General features: G+C 44.1%; 1 protein-coding gene across 3 annotated transcripts in view; it reads left to right on the top strand.

Annotated features, from left to right (window-relative positions):
- AKT1 (AKT serine/threonine kinase 1) overlaps positions 1-23461 on the top strand; it is a 305064-nt gene that overhangs the window by 209956 nt on the left and 71647 nt on the right. For all 3 annotated transcript variants that reach the window (XM_029598073.1, XM_029598072.1, XM_029598074.1), the window contains 3 exons: positions 3449-3517; positions 20119-20244; positions 20723-20851. In XM_029598073.1, coding sequence (XP_029453933.1) covers positions 3449-3517; positions 20119-20244; positions 20723-20851 — 324 coding nt within the window. The remainder of the gene's footprint in view (positions 1-3448; positions 3518-20118; positions 20245-20722; positions 20852-23461) is intronic.

The following is a 23461-nucleotide window of genomic DNA, read 5'->3' as shown; positions in this document are numbered from 1 at the left end:
TGTGAAGGATACCAGTTAAATCTATTGGGGGTCCTGCCAAATTGCCCCCCCCCCGAGCCTGTTTTGAGGGCCAATAATGCATCAGGAGGTACTACTTCGGGAGGTGTCTGCCCTCTTTATCAGCCAGAGCAGTTGAGCCTGTCCCACCAGCGCAGGGATTCCACTCCTGGTACTTCCTGATTCCAAAGAGAACAGGGGGACTTGTTCCATTCTAGACCTAAGGACCTTCAACTGGTGTTTTTTGTTTGGGTTTTTTTGGGGGGTTTTTTTTGACACCTGTTCCTGATGGTTTCTCTGGGCACCCTGATTTCCCTCCTGCAAAAAAGGGACTGGCTATACTCCCTTGATTTAATGGATGCATACTCATATGGATCTTCCCAGGTCACGGGAAGTATCTGATTTGAGGTGGGAAGACATTTCCAGTGTAAAGTGTTGCTGTTCAGGCTAGCATGTGCCCCACATGACTTTACAAAATATCTGGCTGTGGTGGGTGTACACCTGCAGACTGGGAGTGCATGGTTTTCCCTTATTTGAATGATTGGATGGTCAAGAGCACCACCCAGGCAAGGGGTAGTTTGGTCCTTGTGCTTGACCATCTGGGTGTTGGCATCACTAGGGTTCATCAACTACCAGACATCCCATCTGTCAGTCACCTCGATTGGACTTCATAGGCTCCCTGTTAGACATGGTTCAGGCAAAAGCCTTCCTACTGTTCCAGGGTGGTCACCTTGGCATCCATAGCAGCAGTAATTCAACAGAGCCAGCAGGTTTCAGCTCTACACATATTGAGGCTGTTGGGCCACATGGCTGCAACTGTCCATGTCACTCCCTTGGCATGTGTACATAAGCACAGAGCCCAATGGACCCTGATATCACAGTAGTGCCAGGCTGCACAATGTCTGGACTCACATCAGTCACTCTGCCTCTCCAGGACTTTGTCCTGGTGGTGGGCTCTCCCATATTTGGAATAGGGAATATCTTTCCGAAATCCCCCTATCCAAATTGTCCTAACCACAGATGCGTCCAGCTTAGGGTGGGGAGTTGATGTAGAGGGGACCTTTACCCAGGGCTTATGGTCTGCCCAGGAAGCAGTGTCAAACCAACTTCCTGGAGCTCCAGGTGATCAGGTATACACGGGCTCTCAGATTGGGTGTCCTGATATAGACAGTCAAGTTGCCATGTGATATGTCCACAAGCAGGGAGGCACAGGATCATACCTGTGTCAGCAAGCAGTCCAGACTTGGTCCTTGTCCCTGTCCCACGGGATGGTACTCAGGGCCATGTATCTAGCCAGAACAGGGAATATGATAGCAGACAGGCTGAGGTGTGCCTTCAGACCCCACAAGTGGTCTCTGGACTGGGATTAGCTAACTGGATCATCTGCCTCTGGTGAAGCCTGGAGGTGGACTTGTTCATGTCCCCCTGCAACAAGAAAGTCTGTTCTCCCTGAACAGGTTGGACAGAAAACCAGCCTGATGCCTTTGCCCAACATTGGGGCAGGGGACTTCTATATGTGTATTCTCAGTTTCCTCTAGTTACAAAGACTCCTGAAGCTTCATGAGGCCAGAGGGACTATGATCCTCATAGCCCCTCATTGGCCAAGCCCGATTTGGTTTGCACTCCTTTGGAAGTTGTCCATATGGAAACCGATCAGTCTGGGGACTTCCCAGACCTCATCTAGCAAGATCAGGGCTAGGCTGTGGCATCCCAACCTCTTGGCCCTGTTGCTCACAGCCTGGATGAGAGAGTGATCCTGCAGCTGCTTGATCTTTTGGAGGATATGTTGGGTCCTGGTAGCTTCCAGAAAGCCTTCTACTAGAAAGTCCTACAGACTGAAGTGGAGATTTTCTGTGAGCAGAAGGCCCTAGATCTGTTCTCCTGCCCCACATAAACTACTTGACTACCTTCACCTATCAGAGGCTGGCTTAAAAACCAGTTCTTAACAGATTTAATCTCGGTGCAATTGGTGCATACCACCAAGGTGTAGATAGTACACCCATATCTGTACAGCCTATAGTTGTACACTTTGTGCGAGGCCTACTTCAATTGACGTCTCTCCTAAGGCTGCCTACTGTCTTGGGACCTCAATGTGCTATTAGCTCAACTGATAAAAGCTCCTTTTGAACCACTGTGCTCCTGTGACTTGAAGTACCTGACCTGGAAGGTCATATTTTTGGTGGTGGTTGCTTCAGCACATAGGGTCAGTGAGCTCCAGGCCTTAATGACTTATCCATCTTACCCTAAATTTTGACAGGCTGATCTTGTGTATGCATCCTAAGTTCCTGCTTAAGGGACTTAACCAGTCAATTGTCCTGCTAACGTTCTTACCAAGGCAAACAAGCCCTGCAAAGTTTGGATTGCAAGAGAGCCTAGCCTTCTATCTGTAGTGGACAGAAGCCCATAGACAGTCCACCCAACTCCTCATTTCTTTTGGCAACAGCAACCTCCAGTCTATTCCTGTCAGACAATATCCAACTGGCTAGCAGACTGCATCTCCTGTTATACCCTGGCAGGGGTTACATCTGTCATGTCAAGGCTCATTCTGTCAAGCATGGCAACGTCTGCCCACTTGTGGGCAGTTCCCATGGAGATTTGCAGGGCTGCAACAGAGTTCTCTCCCCACATTTGCTTCACTGTCTGGCCAAACCAGTCACATCGGCCATCCCTATCTAGTCTGTCCTTTGGAATCTTTGAGGTGTGGAACCCAACTCTACCTGCCTATGGCCCATTGTTTGGGTTCAGGCTGTCTCCCCCTCTGTTACTGAAAGCACTGTGGTGGTTGTGCTAGTTGGCACCTGGTTGATGCATGTTGGTCCCCTCTTGTGTTGGAGCAGTATGTAGCTAGGGATTAGGGATTCATCCATGTGAGGACTACCATCCTGCTTGTCCTAGGAGAAAGCTGCTTACCTGTAACAGGTGTTCTCCAGGACAGCAGAATGTTAGTCCTCTCGAAACCCTCCCGCCACCCTGCAGAGTTGGGTTTCTCCTATTTTTTTTGTATACATTACTCATACTTCTGTTATGAGACTGAAGAGGGACCCTACATGGATGTGTGAATTAGGGCATGCTGGGCATGCTCAGTATGTTGAGTCAAAGTTCCAGAAACTGACAAGTTTTCCCTGCCAGGCTCCATCCAATGCCCTCCCATGTGAGGGCTAACATTCTGCTGTCCTAGAACACCTGTTGCAGGTAAGCAACTCTGCTTTACATTGTCGTGTATAAGGAGTCCTGCTTCAGAGCTTAGAAAATGTGAGAGTGACTTGCTCAAGGTTGGAACATGTCAGTAGTAGAAGGCTTAGAACACAGGTCTACTGGTTCCCAGTCCATCGTTCTAATCACCCCCATGCTGAAGTTAGATGTATGTTGTAATCTGGTAAGATGATACCTTGGTACTAATGCTGAAAGCAGAATAGGTCCTTGTTCTAAAGGCTTTTTGTTTATATTTCAGGCTTTAAAATATTCATTTCAGACGCATGATCGTTTATGTTTTGTTATGGAATATGCAAATGGAGGGGAGGTAAGATACAAGTAACATACTTTTGTGTAACTTTTTATGTCAAAGGGTGTTTCATTCTAGTAGACTGACAAAATAGAGCACCTTCCACAATGTAAGAATAATGTATATGACAAAGGTAACGCATAAGTTCCTGCAAATTTTGTTTAAATGTAAACCGATGTAATATGTAAAATCGAACACCGGTATATAAATAAGTAAATAAAAATAAAAAAAATAAAGTTGTGAATGAGCTAATGTGTCAAACAAAATGTAGAATTAAAGGCATCAAACATGGAGCTTAACCTCACTTTTCTTGAGTGAAGACTTCACCCCATGTCATATGCCACCTAAAAGCTTAAAGGCTTTAATTTGCACACAACTTTTGTCATGTCAGATGTATGTCATTAAAATTCATGCACACCTTTTTGATTTTGCAGTAATGCCAAAATGTCATCACGTTCCATTTAAACCCAAAGTACTTAACTTATTGCTGAAAACGTCTTGAACCTATTGCCTGAAAGGAACTGTAATCCAAGCAGATCCAACATTTCACAAATCCTTCAGGAGACCTGTGAAGACAATGAAATAAATATTTGAGCTGTGTATTTCATTGTCTCTTTACAGGTCTCCTGTAAAAAGAATTGAAATATTGATGTCTGCATCTGCTTGGATTACAGTTCCTTTCTGGCAATAAGTTCAAGAAGGTTTTGGTGATAAGTACGTTGGGTTTAAATGGAATATGACTGGCATCACTGCAAAATCTAAACTTGTGAATTAGATACATCTGGCATAAACTACTTTGTGCAAATTTAGTCTTTTTTTTTTATAAACTTGTAGGTGGCATGATATGGGGTGGAAATCTTTACTCAAAATAAGCTAAAGCTTCATGATTGACTTTAATTCTACATTAATTTTGTTTTGTATTTGCTCAGTTTTATATCTACTTTATTTTTTAGTATTACATATGTATTTTAGCACCTATGGCAATATGGCACACAGTGGAAGGTAATCTATATTTACCAGGTTTTCTAGACAGTCGTTTAGTAAAAACTTTCACAACTGTTTACATGGTTAAGAATATAAATACATCTTTTGAGTATAAAATAAATTTAAAATACACAGATGAAATAAAACAAGTTTTACAATAAGTTAAAATCAAAATAAAATATAGATAAGAACAATATAAGAGAATAAGATTAGTAAATTGCCTGTCAGTGCTATAAGCTCTCTTAAATAGCCAGGTTTTCAGATTTCTTTTAAAAACTTTAAAATCTGGTTGCATTTAGTTCAGGTGGCATCTCATTACAATGCTTTGGGCCTGCTAGTGAGATTGCTCTGTCTCGCACTAGAGTTAATCTAGCTGTGGTAATAGATGAGTCAGAAGGCCTTTATTTGCTGATCTGAGGTTTCTTTGAGGAGTGTAAACACATTGTAGCTTTCATCCAGTCATTTTGATCACCAAATTTACTTTATGTAGGATACATAACATTTTAAAAAAATGCATGAATCAATTGGAAGCCAATGTAGGGCCATTAGGCTTGGTGTATGCTCATTTTCTTTTCCCCATTAGTATTGCCACATTTTGTAAAAGTTGGCCTGGTTGATGCTGGTAGGCCCAAGAACAGGGTGTTGCAGTAATCTTGCTTGCAAAGATTACGGACTGCATTATTCTAAAATCATTGTGTTTTAAGTGATTTTAATTGCCTTAATGTCATTAATTTCAAATACCCTTTAACTTTGAGATGTTGTTTGAAACTAATTCAGGTTCAATTATTATTCCAAGATCACATACCTTGTCGAAGGCATGATTTTGGAATTATTTAACACTAATGGTGGGGGTGTCTGAGTTTTCTGTTTAGTAGAATAATTTCTGTTTTATATTTAAAGAGTTTATCTGTATTAATTGCCATGTACTTAGATAACTTTTTGTGAAATATATTTATTAAGTTTTCAACATATTAACCGGCAAATGGCAAAATACATCAATGATAACTTGGAACTGCAGGAACCAAACAGTGAGCCTTACAGTGGGTACAGAGAGAGATACAAAATGACATAGCAAAATACAAAATACAGAAGGATGGTCACAATCTAGAATTGAGAAGCTGGGATCCTTGAAGGACCCGCAATTTCGGATTCCAACGTTATGCTCTAAGCTGGCCACCCGACCCAATAGCTAAACCTCAGTCTGCCCGTGGGAGATACCAAGTGTGTATATCCGGAAGTAAGAAATTTGCCAAACCCCCTCCCCCTTCCCCCCCCGCCCCATGTGTCTTCAGTATCAGTTAAATACATACCGCTAGCATCGTATTGTCAAAAGGGGCTCTCAGCTGGAGAGATCTATGGCTGAAATACTTATGGGCCCGTAGTTGGACGCAAATAAGTATTTAAAGGTTCCCATATTCGTTCTACCTCTAACCGACGTTTAGCTGAGGTAAATTTGGCACTACTGTATTCCAAAGTATATAATTTCATAAACAAGGTAAACCAATGTTCATGTGTCGGGGCTGCCTCCGTCACCCACCCCGTGAGAATCACCTTCTTTCCAATCAATCCAGCTTTACGTATACATTTAGACTCGTCTACCGACAGCTCTGAACCATACTTTGGGATTGCTCCAAAAAGCCACCACATCGGGTCCAACTGTAGGGACTTTTGAAGTAGTTGGCTACATGTATTCACTATTTGCGACCAAAATGCCAATATCACGGAGCAGGACCAAAAGTAATGGGTGTAAGTGCCGTCTACTAGTTTACACTTCAAGCATAGAGATGACTCTGTGATGTTGGCTTTAAAGGCTCTACTCGGAGTCATGAAATACTGTCGCAAAAATTTATATTGCAGCTCCCGGTACAATACGCTTTCTGACCAATTAGGTAGCTCTCGAAAACAATTTGAAAAAATCTTTAGACAGTGTGAAGTTCGGCCACCGGACCCAGCGATCAAATACAGGGGATACACGGTCTATGTTCGGTACCTCCTGAAGTGCCTGCCTGTACTCCGCAATAGTCGGTTTCCGCTGGGATTGAGTGAAAACCAACTTATACAGGCTCCAAAAGGATGACAAAGGTTCAAAATGGCTCTGCTTAGTACTTATGAAATGTCTTAATTGTGAATAAGCAAATTGGTCAGCATTGGAGATGTGATGCTCGTCCTGCAGCTCGGAGAAATTTAACAGAAGCCCTGTAGTCTTAGAGAAACATTGGTAGACCCATGTCAATCCCTTGTGTTTCCATTTATGAAAAACAGATAGCGCCATTGCAGGTGGGAAGAGTGGGTGATCACAGATATCTAAGAAAGCAGTCACTGTAGAAGTAAGACACATCTTTTTACACAAAAAAACCCATGCACTTCTACAAGCACGGATCCATGGTTGAACAGCTACTATCGGTAATAGATAAGTGGCAGGCAGCTGGACTACAGTGTTCAAGGACCGAACCCCCATCCAATCTTGAAGGTCTGTCAGGGGCGTATAATGAGAAGTTCCTCCCAGCATGTCCCGCAGATGCCTCATAATCGCTGCCAGATTGTAAGTACGGACACGGGGACAATTCAGACCCCCCTTCTGAATTGGATTCATTAGAGTTCGTAGGGCGATACGAGCTTTTTTCCCATTCCAAATAAATCTATTCAACATGGCATTAAGTTCCTTACAGTGGCTCTGCGTCAACCATATGGGCAGCATTTGCAGGACATAGATCCATTTGTGCAAAATCATCATTTTAAACAGTTGTATTCGGCCTGAAATCGAGAGAGGTAAGGGTTGCCACCGGGAAAGAGCCCTCTTCGTAACAAGAAGTAATGGGTCAACATTTACTTTATACAAATCCGTTAAAACTTCTGGGATGCGGATACCCAAATATTTCATTGAACCCGTAACCCACTTAAGCGGGAAACTTCCCGTCCAAGCGTCTCGTACTCTGCCCCCCACGTCTAACACCTCTGATTTGTCTTGATTCACTCGAAGCCCTGCAAACCTACCATAGGCCGACTGTATAGACAATAAGAGCTGCAAAGAGTTCCATGGGTTGGTGAGAAATATCAAGATATCGTCCGCAAAAGCGGCCACCTTAAATTCACATCCCTCACCCCCAATCCCCTGAATATCTGCCGTCTGGACTATTTTCCGAAGCAACGGGTCTATGGCCAAAATGTATAATAAGGGAGATAAGGGGCAGCCCTGCCTCACCCCCCTCCCTATTCGTACCGCTTCAGACTTATACCCGTTTGCTACAATATGGGATTCCGGGTTATTATATAAAAGCGAGAGAAGTCAAAAAAGTGCCAGAAAATCCATATCTCCCTAGACATGAAAACACATATGGCCAAGACACCCGGTCAAACGCCTTTTCGGAGTCAAACCCGATGGCCAATGCCGGGACCTTGTTGTGTATGGACGTCGCCATTGCGGAGACCAGACGTATAATGTGGAAACAGGCAGGTCTATTCTTGACGAAACCCACTTGATGTTTTGAGATAAGGTGGGGCAGAAGATGTCCCAACCTGTCTGCTAGTATTTTGGATATGAGCTTGAGATCACAGTTGAGTAATGAGATGGGACGATACGAGGCAGGTTGCTGAGTCTTTACCCGGTTTAGGGAGAACTGTAATATAGGCTGTGTTAAAATGGGTTGGTAACGAATTTGTCTGAGTGGCATCATTGAAAAAAGAAGTGAGTGGAGAGACTATCTGTGATCGTAGCAGTTTGTAAAAATCAAAGGAGAATCCATCTGGTCCTGGGGCTTTGCCTTTTTTACATGTGGAAATGGCAATTTCGACTTCAAGCGGTATGATTGGTCTATTCAGGAATGCTAATTGAGAGGCTGAGAGCGTAGGGATAGGGAGTCCCTGAAAAAATTCCTCCTCCTCACGCTCCCCTCCAGCTACATCATCAGTATATAGGGACTCATAAAAAACACGAAAAGTTTCGCAAATATCCTTGCGAGAGGTAACTACCTTCCCCTCCTTTGTTTTCATAGCTGGAATGAATGTTTTCCCCCTACGTGCTCTAACCAACGAGGCCAAGAGCTTACCCGCCTTATTGCCATATTGGAAGAAATTCCTCTCCGCTGTTTGAAGGGCCCTTTGATGAAGTAGACAGTTAATATCTCGCAGTGTGTGAAAATATGCCTTTTGGTGTGCCTGAGTGGGGTTGGCAGAGTTGTTTTTTGTGCAATTGTAATTGAGACTCTAGCCTCAATATTGTTTGATGCAACCGCTTTGTTCTGGAAGCCATATAAGAAATGATCTCTCCGCGGAGGACGGCTTTAGCCGTCTCCCAATATAATTGAGGCTGCTGTTGATGGGAGTGATTGTGAAGATCATACTCCTTCCATTTAGAAAGGAGAAAGTCCTTAAACTCCTGATCCTCCCCTAGGAAACCAGGGAAACGCCAAAAACGTTCATTATGCTCCCTGTGTTGGAAGCGCAGTTCGACCCATATCAAAGCGTGATCTGATACCGTGGAGGGGCCTATTTCAGCTTTGGAAAGCGCCTGGAATCCATCTTGTGGGGTTAGAATGTAGTCTATTCGGGACAGAGCAATATGAGCCCTCGAGACATGGGTATAGTCCCTCTCAGAGGGGTGCAACGTTCGCCAGGAGTCAATCAAAAAGAGTTCCTGGCATGAGAACGCGGCTCCTTTCACTGCACCACCCCTGAGGGGAAGACCTGGGGGCGACCTATCCATCTTGGGATCATGTGTAAAATTAAAGTCGCCCACTACAACGACATACCCGTGGGCGTGTGCCACCAGCTGTGCTAGAACATAGGAGTAAAAAGCATGAGAATAAACGTTTGGTGCATAGATATTGCATACTGTTACTACCTGCCCATTAAGGGTGCCCGTAACCATCACTAACCTACCGTCAGGATCCTGAATGGTTTGAGAGACAGCAAAGGAAGCATCTTTATGTACTAAAATAGCCACCCCTCCTTTCTTCCCCTTAGCAGGGGAAAAATAACAGGCTCCCACCCAATTCTTCTGGAGTTTTTGACTCTCCTTGACAGAGAGATGCGTTTCTTGGATACATGCTACCATGGGGTTACTTTTCTTTAGTTGTTGTATTTTATACCGTTTAATCGGTGACCCTAACCCATTTACGTTCCAAGAGACAATTTTTGTGTTATCTCCCATTGGAAAGAATGAGTAAGAATAATGTAACAATAAGCACCTGCACCAGAAACCTGAACTGCAGCCCAAACTGCCACCAAGCTGTGAGACATCTCCCGGACTCACCCACCCAGATAATGTACCTCAATGGCCTCTGCAAAGAGTATCTTGCCCTCCTGAGTCGGCCCGCTATTCTTTGCCAACAGACACTATGGCTATGCATGCAGAACCCTTGACACATTCCCACCCCTCCCTCCTAAACCCCCCGTAACCCTATCCATCTTATGCCTCACTCGGTGTGGGTTGGAATCACAATTTAATGCAGGCGGGTGCCACACCTCAATTGAAACAACTAGCTTTGTTTGCCACAGAAAAAACCAAAAAAAAGTCCTGAGTGTTAAGTGTCTGAGAGACGAGGTTGGTACAGATCCCTCCTAGAGCTGAGGCCTGACGATGGCTGCCAAGGTACGTTGCCCTCTTGTCTCGAGCCGAGTCTCTACCTTTCCTGTAATCCAGGGGCGTACGCAAAGTCAAAGTATGTGCCGGCTTCCTGTTAACTAAGCTTAGCAGAAGAAAAAAAAAAGAAAAACGAAGAAAAGAAGGACAAAACACAGGAGCAACCATAACATCCGCCATTTGTGCCTTCGGGCGCCAGGGATACTGCGCCGCAAGTTGCCAACCGATGTGTCCCAAAGGAAGAAAAAAATATATATATATTAAATTGTCTGAGGGACACGGTTGGAACAGAACCCTCCTGGAGCTGAGGGGAGCTGAGGCCCGACGATGACTGCAAAGGTACGGTTCCCTCTTGTCCCGGTCCCAGTCTCCAACTTTCCTGTAATCCAGGGGCTTACGCAAAATCAAAGTATGTACGTGCAACCTGTTAGCTAAGCTTAGCAGAGAAAGAAAAAAAAAAAAAACTGAGAAAAGAAGGAAAAAACAGGGGCAACCATATCTGCCGCCATTTATGCCGTCGTGCGCCAGGAATACTGCGCCACAAGTTGCCAACCTATGTGTCTCAAAAAATATAGAACGGACTTACTGAGCACGTCTCAGCGCCATGTTTGCGCTAGGAATTGCTGGGCCAACTCAGGCGACTCGAAGAGGTGCGTTTTATTCTCATGCCAAACTTTCAGCCGTGCAGGGTATTGCAAAGTAAACCGCACTTGCTTATTGAAAAGCGTCGAGCAGATTTGTGAGTAGCCTCTCCTTTGACCAGAAACTTTGGCGGAGTAGTCCTGGAAAATGCGAACACGGTGAGTCTCATAGGCCAAGTCAGGAACGCTTCTATATGCTTGTAAAAGAGCTTGCTTATGCGCATAATTGAGGACTTTTGCTATCACAATCCTCGGCCTGCTCTCTCCCTCTCTGCGCTGTCCCAGACGGTGGGCCCTCTCGATCCGAAAAACCGGTAGCAGTTCCGGCAGATGTAGAGCATCGGGTAGCCAGCTTTCCAAGAAGGAACCCAAATTCTTTTCAGCTAAGGTTTCCTGTAGCCCTAAAAGCCGAATATTAGATCTCCTACTTCTATTCTCGAGGTCTTCTATTTTGTCTGCTTGTTCTTTAACTTGTTTTTCCAGCTGTAAGAGCCTCGTATTCTGGGTATTCGTGTCATCTTCCAGTGTACTCACTCGATTTTCTATGAGTTCCAAACGTGGATTGAACTCCGCTAAAGCTGTATGGATGTCCTTTACTTGAGAGGAGATTGTGGCCAGCTGTACATCTAAGGCCTCCATCAGCAGCGATTTAAGCTGTTCAGACATGTTTGGGGATAATTCTGGCTCGGCAGGGCTAACCGGCGCCTCAGTCCCGGCCGCCATCTTAGCTTCACTCCCCTTCGGTTTTTCTCTGTCCTTTTTCCCAGCTCGAATGGGCATTCCTGATGGCGAACGCTGCATATAGTTGGTAATGGACATGTACTCAAACTCCGATGCCGATTTGGCTCTCTAAGTCTGTGTGTTGCAGGCTATAACACGGCGAAAACGAAGTGTGGCACCTGGAGCCCTCCGAAACACGTCGGACCGTGCTCACCGCATCACGTGACTCCAGATAACTTTTAACTTATAGTTTTTTTTCATTGAATCATTTATTGGTACTAAAACTTGTATGTCATGGGCATACATAGTGGCTAAGTCCAGCTAACAGGTGGCAGTGGTAACATAAATTCTGTCCTTAGTACTTGACCTTTCTGCCTTTCGCACTGTTTGTTGCAAATTATTTTTCAATAGTCCTTCCTATTACCTGTTTTTTTTTCTGATCTGTGGATTGAGTATTGGTCAAAAACTTGGGCACTTCAGTTGCTATAAGTGTAGCATTGGTAGGTTGGTTTGGAAAGTGCTTCTCCCAGCAGCCTTACCAACAAGTGTCCTATAGTACTATAGAACATTTTAGAGTAGGAGCTTGCAAAAATATCTAAGGAATCTCTAAAATGGTGGTATAGGAGCCAAAACAATATTCACAGTAGTAGAAGTACTTTAGTATGAATCCATCATAGTAAAGATGAGTAAGAATGTCTGAATGCCCCACACTATGGGGCAGTTCTTAAAAGCCCTGCGCTTATAAATCCAGCCGGATTTACGCATGCAGGCGCGCGCAAAGCCCAGGGACGTGCATAAGTCCTGGGCTTTGCTTGGGGGGCATGTCGGGGGTGGCACTGCATTCGGGGGTGGGGCCATGGTGCCGTTCCGGGGGCGTGGCCGAGGCCTCCAAACCAGCCCCGGGCCAGGGAATGGCACACCAGCAACCCACCGGCGCATGCAAGTTACGCCTGCCTCGGGCAAGCGTAACTTTCTTAAAGGTCTGGGGGGGGGATTTAGTTAGGGCTGAGGAGGTGGGTTAGGTATGGGAAGGTGGGGGGCCAGAAAAATTCCCTCCAAGGCTGCTCTGATTTCGGAGTGGCCTCGGAGGGAACGGAGGCAGGCTGCTCGGTGCGCGCAGGTTGCACAATTGTGCATCCCCTGCGTGCGCCAGCCCTGGATTTTATAACATGCGTGCGCGGCAGTACGCGCATGTTATAAAATCTGGCGTAGATTTGTTCGTGCCGGGTTGCGTGAACAAATCTATGCCTGCGCATAACTTTAAAAATCTACCACTATGCATTTACATGTTTAGGACATTTACAAAATGTATAAGAAGCAAATTTTAGAAATACTGTCATCGTTTTGGGTTAATGTGTTAAATATTTTTAATTTTGTTATGTATAATGTAAACAGATATGGCCATGCTAAATACCGGTATAGAAATTTTTAATAAATGAAGTGAAATATTTGAACTTCAAAATATTTTAAATTCTGAATACATGCTAAGCCAGCTCCCAGTGTCTTGCAAACCACTGGAAAAGATGAGATTGATTAGCTGTTAGGTGCCACTTTAAATGGCTATTTAACTTTTTTTTTTTTAAATCTCTAGTTCTTCCTTTAAACTTTTTTATAGCCTTTTAATCTTTATAACCTGTAGAAAGAAGCTGCTAACCTGGGCTGTTAAGTACAATTTAAAGTGCCCTACATATATAGGCTTCTGTTGCTTCATTTTGTAGCTTGTACAAGTATAGTGGAATCATGATTTAATAGAAGGCATAGATATAAATGCCTTGTTTTCCAGTGACCATAATGAAATTTTCAGTGTTTGAGCAATCCAGAGTATAGAAGAATTGTTCTGAACTTTGTTTACATTTTTGTTTACAATAGTTGAGTGACAATCAGGTCATATGTAAGCTCTTCAGACATATTCAGTGGAACAAATCGTTCCAGAGAGAGACCCTGCAGACCCCCCAATAGTTGAGTACTTCTAAATTACAGTAGTATTGAAAATGTTCAACTGCACATACCATAAAAGCTAATTTTATAATCTATTTTAGGAAATACATTGAAATGTAAACATAACCAAAACTTTACCTTTTTATTGTACTAATACATTTCTTGACTAGCTTTTAGGAGCTAATACTACCTTCATCTGGAACCATATATGTGACAACGCATAATGTTGAACAAAGTTTTTTCACATAAATGTTAGTGGACTGGCTTAATGGCAGTGGTGCATGTCACCAAGAGATCTGTGTTCATTTGAGCTTTTGATGAACCAGCTAGGGCTGAAGATGCTGCAGTAGCATTCACACCCTGAAGTAGAGAAAGGAGCCTTAGCCATTGCTTATCATAAGAACATGTGCCATTCTGAGTCAGACCAAGCCCAGCATTCTGACAGCCTGTCACAAGTACCCTACAGACTCCCAATAGTTGATCTATTTCTTGTATCAAATTCCCAGGGAGATGTGCTGGCTTTCCCAAGTCTTCTTGGCTAATGACTGTTTATGGATTCTTCCTTCAAGAACTTGTCATTCTTTTGTGTAACTTTTTTTTATTTAAAATAACCAGTCAGTATGCACAACATAACTCAGAACATCGTACATGTAACACACTGCAAATCTGTTTCAAATAACATAAATCCATTACCTGTCTTCAGTCTGTACAGAGTTAGTTCCAGCAGTGAACCCAGACTGTGTTTATACAACACATTATCCTGCAGATGGAAAGCTAATTTTTCAATCTGTGCTGTAGAATGCACCTGGCTTCTACAGTGTTTCAACAGATGTACCAACTTCCACTTGGTGGCAATAGAAAACCTGGCAGCATGGATCATGTACAATACTAGCTTTTATTTGTCCAGAAGTTGACTGTTCCTCCAGCCCAGTAAACAAATAGCTGGTGTAAAAACGTTCACACTCCATCTAATCAACCAATCTGTTTACATTCTTCCAGAAGGCTCTTACAAATGGACAATCCCACTTCATGTGGAGATAAGAGCTTACCTGCCTGCAACCTCTCCAACAAAGCAGAAAGGAGGAAGAACTTTTGTGAAGCGGATACCTATAGCTTCGTAACAAGTTGATCAGTTCTGCCCTGTGTGCATACAGTGAGATCTTAAGCATATTACATCATACCCTCTGCTAATCTGCTAAATCTAAGTGCAGTCCAAACTCCCTGTTCCATGTACAAATAAGATTATGGCTTTATAATGTGAGCAGAGTCTCCTTTTATAAACATTTTCAAGCAGTGTAGGTTTTGACCAGCTCCTTCCCTCCCCATGTCTCTTCACTCACTTATTGTAGTAAGTACAAGTTTGGGCAGATCAAATTCAAGTTTTAGATCAAAGGACTGAAAATACACACCCGTTCCCTCAGGTCAGCAAACCTAATGTTCCTGTTTCTACCCCAGATCAGTCCAGATAAGTGGGTTTATATATCCCTAACCAGCAGATGGAGGCAGAGAACAAAACTTTTAGGCACTGCTGCATAAGAGTGCAGTCCTTCAATATTTCTGTCTCCAGCAGATGGTAGAAGTGCAAACCTACAGTCTGGAGTTTAAAAAAAAAACACGCTGTGAAAGGGGACTGCTTGGGTGCTAATTTCTGCCGAGCTGCTGGGAGGAAGGGCCGGGTACTCGCGTAGCATTGGGGATGTGCTGCCAGCAGTGTTCAGCAGCAGGGCCTATTTAGGCCCAACCGTGATTCAGGCCAATGCCAACTTAGCATGGGAAAAGTTGCCACAGCTGCATGTGACAGGAGTTTGACTTAGTACAATAGTGTTGTGTGTGGAGGGTGCTTCGGGAGGGGCTGGAACCTTTGCGGGCCCATTGTGGGGTGGTCGAACATGGTTTGGGTGGGTGCTGCAGGCCGGGGGGGGGGGTTGGTGAGAGCACATGGCAAAAGTTAAGAGGCTGCTTCAGAGCCTTGGGACTCTCCTCCTTTGCCTGTCAATTTAAGCCCTGCTAGTGGCAGGGAAGGGACAGGGGGACAATTAGCAGTATCGGTCCTCTTCAGATTCAGAGCAGTTATCAACAGATCTTGTCCTTCATAAGGCCTTTTTGGCTGAAGAGGCAGGATCCAGGCAACTGCATCCCAGAAACCCCTTTTGACTAAAAGTGCCTTGGAATAGGGTGGGAAAATGGACAAGCTCTGGAGGGATCCAGCATTCCCTTGAGCTGGGATGGTCCACGGCTGAGGATGGGGACATGTTAGATGAGTCGGATGGGCCCAATCTGCAGCAGGGTTGTGCGGTGGGGCCAGACAAGGACCCCAGTCAGTGATTTAGTGGATCCTTTTGGATGAAGTCCCACTACTGAGGGTGACTGCCCTCAGGTAGTTTGGCTGTTCCACATGGAGGACTTGGGCCTGCTGGTTCCCCAGGTGTTGGAAGATTTGGGGCCTCCTAAGGCAGATTTTCCTTTCACCAAGAAGGTGAAGAAATTAGTGGATTGGGGGTGGGAGTCTTCCAAAGCAGGCCTGAAGGTAGCCAGAGCTATGGCTAAGCTATATCCCTTGCTGGAACAAACCTGGGAGGACTTGGATAACGAAGGGGTGGACTAGGTCCTAGGGGGATTAAGGAGACCCCCTAAGGCCTTTCCATTGCAGACAGGGGGAAAACACAAAATTGGTCAGTGAAGGTGGGCTGGTCTGCTCTTCTCCAGAGGCTATCTGAGGAAGGTTGTCCCTCTTCTATGAGGAGTGGACCAAGATCACATCAGACCAGTGGGTTCTGGAGGTGGTCTGAGATGGCTATGCCTTGAATTTTCTCACTTGCTCAGGGACAACTTTGTAATCTCACACTGCATCTCCCGGTCCACTTGAGAGGTGGTGTGGGAGTCGTTACAATGGCTACAGCTCCTGTGCACCATTGTTCTAGTGCTCCCTCTGGAGAGGGGGCAGGATTGATACTCCATATACTTCATGGTGCCCAAAAGGAGAACTTTTTGGCCCATTCTCAATCCACAGAAGGTCAATGCTGTCCTCCGGGTGCTGTGATGGAGACATTGCACACTGCCACTGTGTGCAAAGGGGAGTTTCTGGCATTGGACTTGTCGGAAGCTTATCTCCATGTCCCTGTTTGGGCCAGATACCAGTGGTTCCTGGGGTTCAGGGTCCTGGAGGAGCACTTCCAATTTCATGCCCTTCCCTTTGGGCTGGCAGCTGTGCCACACACATTCAAAGGTGATGGTAGTGGCAGCATTCAGGAAGCAAGGTAGCTTGGTGCTCCTGTACCTGGACGATTGGCTAGTATGGATAAAGTTGGAAATGGAGTGTTGCTCAGTCCAGTGGGTCCAGCAGCTCCTGGATTCATCGGGCTGGGTGATTTAATCTGGTAGGAACCATTTAAAGTTGTCCTAGTCATTGGACTGAGAGCACACACTTTGATACCCAAATGGGGAAGCTGTTTGACTGTGGAGTGTGGGGAGTCAGGTCCTTCAGCTGATGCGTCTGGTTCCTAGGGTCTGGTATTTGCAGGTCCTGGGTTCCATGGCTTCTATGCTGGAGTTAGTTCCATGGGCCTTTGCTCACATGCGCCTGCTGCAGAGGGCACTGTTATCCTGTTGGAATCTGCTTTTGGAGGAATTTAGCTTCCTTTGGACCTAGCATCCTCCGACAATGGCAGTTTCTCGTGATGGCAGTCTCAGCACAATCTTGAAAGGGATGGATCAGGAAGTGCCTGAATAGTTGGTGACCATGGAGGCCAACCTTTCTGGTTGGGGGGGGGTGATGTGTCAAGGAATATTGGCCCAGGGGCTAAGGTCTTCAGAGGCGGTAACCTGGTCCATCAATCAGCTGCAAACTAAGGCAGTGTGCAGAACCTTACTGGAGTTTCTCCCCCTTGTTCAAGACAAGGTGGTGCGAGTGTTCTCAGACAATGCAGTGACAGTGGTGTATCAACCGCCAGGGTGGTACAGAGGCGTCTAGTAACACTGGAGGTGCAAGAACTTTTTTTTGTTCAGGTGGAGAAATCTGGCAAGAATAGTGGCTTCCCATGTAGCCAGAGGCAGACTTCCTCAGCACTACCTCCTTAAATATAGAACAAAACATTGCTTGTGTCAGGTGTGTATCAGAACATTTTTTATTGAAAATACCTCCCCCTCCAAACTACTGTGGGGCAGCAGTTGCTCTAACCACCTCCTCAAGGCACTGCTCACCCCAATATTCTCACCCTTTTCCAGTCCATTGATTAGAGAAGACTTAGGTGAGTGAGGGAATCTCAGACCTGCCAACCTCGCTATCAGTCGACCCATTGTGACCCTCCCACACATTTCCCCAGCATTCCCTACCCAGTCAATGCAGTCCTTTCACCTAAGCCAATTTGTGTTCTTGGTAATTGTCCTTCTGAATTCCACTCCTTTACCATCCCCAGTCCAAGGGGATGACTGTCTTGGAGGTAGACATGCACAAGTTGATGCTCTCTGCTCCTGTGCTCTACTGATGTCCTGTAGCCAATAAGCTTGCTGTTTATGCTATTCCCAAGTGACATAGTCTTTGCTTAGTGTAATAACCCATTCCCCAACTGCTGGGACTGTCCTGCAGGCATCGGTCTCTTTATGAAAAGAAAATCCATTTCCCCTCCCCCTCCCTGAGACCTAAATATGAATATTGCTCTTGACTTCAGCAGTATAGAAACTATATTTAGTTACCAAAACCCCATAAAACCAAGTGCCATATATGACAGATATACATGATGCTGGCACCTGGGTTTTTCTGCAGGAACAGCTGCACCTCTTTCACGGACTCGGACACCACAGCCTTGCCCTCATGAACCACTCAGCTTCACAGGGTAAAGTATGGCATGCTGCAGGCCTCTCTTCTGTAACTCCCACTTACATCTGCCAAAAGCCCTGAAATATATTCACTTGCCATGGAAATTTAGCTTTCATCTTCCAGCCTGCCTCCAAAATGACACTTGGGCCATGAAATGATGCATTTGGACAATCTCTCTGCTTTTGCTTGCACATTCTTTGGGCGTTGGTGCCAATGTATGATGTGCTCAATTGATCTTCAGTTTATTTTTGTTTACATCTAATGTTCAAAAGCACAGGAAGCCAGGATGCAGAGTATCCCTAAATATGAATGTTATACCTACTCCTGTTTTTGTCTTGCTTCTGTTAGCCTCTTCTGTGAACATTTAATGACTTCCAGATGCTGCTGCATGGCAGTGAGGGACATTTAAAGTTCCTCTGCTCTATCACATTGAGTGTTGCTGACACTGTGCTTACTGTAGATACTAGCTGAATAAGTCAACCTCCACATCTAGCTTAGCATCGAGCTCATGTGAACTTTTCCCCCTTGTTGATGGCAGTCTGTACCATCTCTAAGTCAGTGGGAAGTGCTGTTGGCCATGTCATCCAAAGCATTTTCTCGGCAGGCAGTCTTTTCTGCCACCAATTTCTTACAGATGTGCTTGAGCCTAGATGTTTGCTCACCTCACATCAATAGCAGTGATTTCTTGGACATCTTATCAGCCATTTAATACATAATGTAGTTTGGCAAAGCAAGCCTGGAGACTCAATTAGGGGCCTAGTCAGAACCACAGCCTTTCAGTACCAGCACTTCACGTGATAGTCCAGTTCCTCTTTTGAACCCCACTGTTAAAGGATGTGGTCAAGGCAACTGATTCCATAGCTCTTGTGCTGATTGAAAATACTTCCTATGACTTGTTAAATCCATTAGTTGCTAGTGTCCCCTAGCTCTAGTGTTTACAAAGATAAATGTTCCCTATTTACCTGTTCCACCCCACTCATGATTTTATAAAGTTCAATCATGTCTCCTCTGCTTCTTTTTCAAGCTAAAGAGCTCTAATCTGTTTAGCTTTCCTCCATAAGGGATCTTTTCCATCCCATTATCATTTATTGCTCTTCTCTCAACTTTTCCATGTCTGCTGGTTTTTTTGTTTGGGGGGGGGGGGGGGGCTGTTTAGATCATGATGTGACCACATTGAGTGTTGTGTGCAGTCTGGTCACCTATACAAAGGTGTTATGATATTCTGTTTGGCTCAGTGTGCCATGGTGGTCAAAAAGACAAATAGAATGTTAGAAATTTAGAAAGGAATAGAGAACTAAAGATCTCACATTGTCCACAAGGACTTAGTCACTATCCAGGATAAGGAACTATAATACAAAACCCAGCATAATGTACCTGCAGCTGGGACTATTTTTCCCTATATGCATTTATGCACACTAAACTTTTTGCCACTTACAAGTTCATTCTCCTAAATTCACAAGGACTTGGTGGACTTCATAATTTACTGCTGTTGTAATGACTAAACAATTGTCCTCTGTAAATGTGGTCACTCTGCTTGTCCCTTTCTCCAGAACCTTTATGAATGTTAAATAGCACAAGTCCCAATACAGACCCATGAAGCTCTCCACCAATGACCTTTCTCCATTTGGAAAGCTGGCCATTTAAGCCTACCCTCCAGGACTGGTGGGAGGGAGTAAAATGAGGTGGTAAAAGGGACCAGAGGCCTTCACAGGTGAAGGCTCATTTTGTTCTAGTTTTGAACTAGAAACCTAAAAAGCAGAAGGAAGCAACAATGCCAAAAACATTAAACCTGATGATTCAGTGTTTACATTTTTTGGACCAAACTTAGACCTAACTTTTACTCTTGTATGTGTCAGCAAGAATGACAATATCACAGGCAAAAAAGGCTCATTAGTATGTTGTAGATGTGCACATTGTAAATAAACTATTGCTATTGCAGTTGTTTTTTCATCTGTCGAGAGAGCGTGTTTTTTCTGAAGACCGTGCTCGCTTCTATGGAGCAGAGATTGTTTCAGCGCTGGACTACTTGCACTCTGAGAAAAATGTAGTTTATAGAGATTTAAAAGTAAGTGGAAGTCCATGTGCTGTACCATCCCATAGGGGATATTTGCACTGTACTATTTGTTTCAGTAAGTTCTCATGATACACAAAGCTTGTTTAATCTTTTTAAAATTCACTAATTAAACTTGCAAATGGTACCTGTGTAAAAACAAAATGGTAAACCTTATAATCCAAGTTTTTTGTGGGCCTAATGCAGAATGAGCCTTTTGCATGAAACTTACTGAAGTTAAAAGGATGACAAAATGCAGGGAGTACTAACTTACTACTTTTTTGAGAACAGCTACTTGATACTTAAAAGTGGAGTATAATAAACTAGCCTATAAATTAGGACACAATTATGTAGAGCTAGATTTTAGCTTTAAATGCCAGTTTGAAGACTCTGAAACTCTTTAGTTTAGTTTAAATTTGAAATGATGCTTTAAATTCATCATTGAAATTGTTTTACTCAGATATATCACTGTTTTTTCTTTTCCCCTCTTAAGTTGGAAAATCTTATGCTGGACAAAGATGGGCACATAAAAATCACAGATTTTGGCCTTTGTAAAGAGGGAATAAAGGATGGAGCAACAATGAAGACTTTCTGTGGGACACCAGAATATCTTGCACCAGAGGTACTACTGCTCCTTTCACTCTGATCAATGCAGTAAGTCTTCTGTGGCCCATAATTTTCCTTTCATTTGTGAAACTTAATAAAATGGAATTTTTCTTAGTGGATCTGTAGGATATTCTGTCCTCAAGATAATGTCTTGAGTCCAGGCTGGTGCAGTGATATAGCTTTTAGAACTTCCATCATGCTCTCTTGTATAGGCTGTCCATGCCATGGCTGTCATACAGGGTCTGTTTCACACTTCCATGAAGTCAAATGTTTAAAGGTGAGGTTTTTGTTTTATTTTGGTGAATTCACCTCAGAACGATTCCTCATGGCTTCCCTCTCAGCCTCTGCCTTATTTAGTCCCTTAGACTTGTAACATAAGCTTGTGTGGCTGCATATTTCATAGACATCGGTACATGGAGTAGTATCAGTCAGGTTTTTAAGTCATTATTATTTAGATATTTTGTACACCTTTGGTTTTGCAGCTATTTTTCATCCATTTTCCCTCAAGGCAGCCAACAGTTTCACAAGGTGCGCTCTGTGCAAATGTACTATGTCTGTCATGGATCCTAATGACAGATGTGTGCTTTGCCTGGAGGCCAACCAAGATATCAGGATGCTCCAAGGAGATGTCTTAGTCAGTTCAATGTAGAGCTCATGAAAAAGCTCTTTGGAAAGTCAGGCCATCTGCATTAGCATGAGGTATTGACTCTGAAGGGTCGAGGAACTGCAGTGGACACTGGCAAATACATTGCAGTATATTTAAAGGTCTAACATTAAGGGCCATGGATATAGGACTGGGGTGCTCAAACCAGTTCTTGGGTGGGGGAGGAGTGCCCTCAGCTAGTTAAGTTTTCAGGCTATCTCTGAGTATGCATATGAGTTGTATGTGCTACCTTCTGTGTATCAATATATTCTCATACATAATTCATTAGGGATATCCTGAAAATTTGAGAGCCTGTCTCTGGCTGGGGAGGGTGCTTCCTATCTTCTAGCTCCATCTGTCAGAAGTGATGGATTCTGCTTCATAGACATCAAGGAAAACTGATATGGAGCACTGTAGAAAGACTAAGGGGCATAGATTTATCCAGGTTTGTGCATGATCTCAAGAGCAGGGAGGATTCCCCCCCGCCTTCCCCCCCCCCCCCCCCCCAAGCTTTGCTGCAGAGGGGGGCACTCATCCTTGATCTGCAGGATTGTGACAGCCTTAAAGTGCCTGGGTCACAGCTGCTGATACCCCCTCAGGTGACCCAAAGTTATGACCTCCCCTTCTGCTTTCAAGGTTATTTTAGATTTGGCAGTTTTCAAGGAGGCTCATCGTTTCCTGAATCTGTTTTATGTTGGTTCATTGGTATAGAGGGCATTGCCATTGCTATTGCTACTAGTGCTCTGAAATTCTAAAATGGATTGGCCTACCATCTGCATAAATTTCATTGATGCTTGCTTCTAGAAGAGTATGAACATTGGTGCATCAGAAGAACTTTCCCCAAAGCTTTGGGCTATATCAGGGTCTAGAAGCCTCCCACCAATTGAGGGCCTCGGGGGGGGGGGGGGGGGGGGCTGGCTTGGCTACTTGTCTAGTCCAAAGGTAACAGTGAGCTTTCAAGAATACAAACATGCATCAGAGGAGTTGACAAATCTTCCACTGGATACCTCCTCCACAAGAAAGGAGAAAATCCCCACCAGAGGACTTCTACTTTGCCAACTTTCAGTTAAAGGAAAAACACAACAAAAATGTTGGACATGTCCAGTATATCAATCCCCCGAAGGATATGGTGTCACCCCCTTTTCCCAACCTACTTTCTATACACCGTGTTAATGGGAAGGATTTGATATAGTATCCAGAAGGCTCCAGGTTTTCACATAGGACTCCTTATCAGTCTGAGCTGTCAAGAAATCAGAACTTATTCCTTGGTGCCCCCTGGAAGGGAGACTCCCACACTAGACATGTTTGGGGAAAGGTTTATCACTGCTGCACTCACTTTGGCATAGCATACTACTAGCTACTCATGGGCCAGTATTTGTATAATCTGCAAAAGGTCAAGGATTTGTCTGAATCTTTCCCTCTAAGTCTGATCCGATGTTGCTAGTGGACAACAGTAAGAAGTACTGAAAAAATTGGCTAGATCGATCTGTAATGTTTATAGGCATCATTCCTATGGTAAATGCCTTCTCAGACACATGGCAGCATGCTTCAGTCCTGGGATCAAAGGTGTAAAACAGGCTGGCTGATATGTCCTGTAAGAGAATTTCTTTGGAGATGAGATCAATAAAGCAAGGTCTCAAAGACCATTGTTTGCTTCAAATATTTTCTGTATTAACTTCTGACCCACCTTCCACATCTACTTAAGACTAGAAGAAATTGGGCTACACGGCACAACATTAAACTGGTTCAGCTTATATCCAAACAGATTCTTTCAAGTTCAGATCAGACACAATATCAGAAAAATTTAATCTCTAAACAGGAGTACCGCAAGGATCAGCCTTGTCCGCAACTCTATTTAACATATACATGCTGCCTTTATGCCATCTACTAGCAGGACTGGGCATCATACACTTCATATATGCAGAACACAATCAACTAATCCTACCAATTGAAGACCCTATAGAGAACATTAAACCTAGCTAA

This window comes from Rhinatrema bivittatum, chromosome 4 (genome assembly GCF_901001135.1).
Source record: "Rhinatrema bivittatum chromosome 4, aRhiBiv1.1, whole genome shotgun sequence".
In the NCBI taxonomy this organism is placed as follows: Eukaryota; Metazoa; Chordata; class Amphibia; order Gymnophiona; family Rhinatrematidae; genus Rhinatrema; species Rhinatrema bivittatum.
The sequence above is the reverse complement of the archived record's forward strand: the minus strand, read 5'-3'. Positions and strand labels throughout refer to the sequence as shown.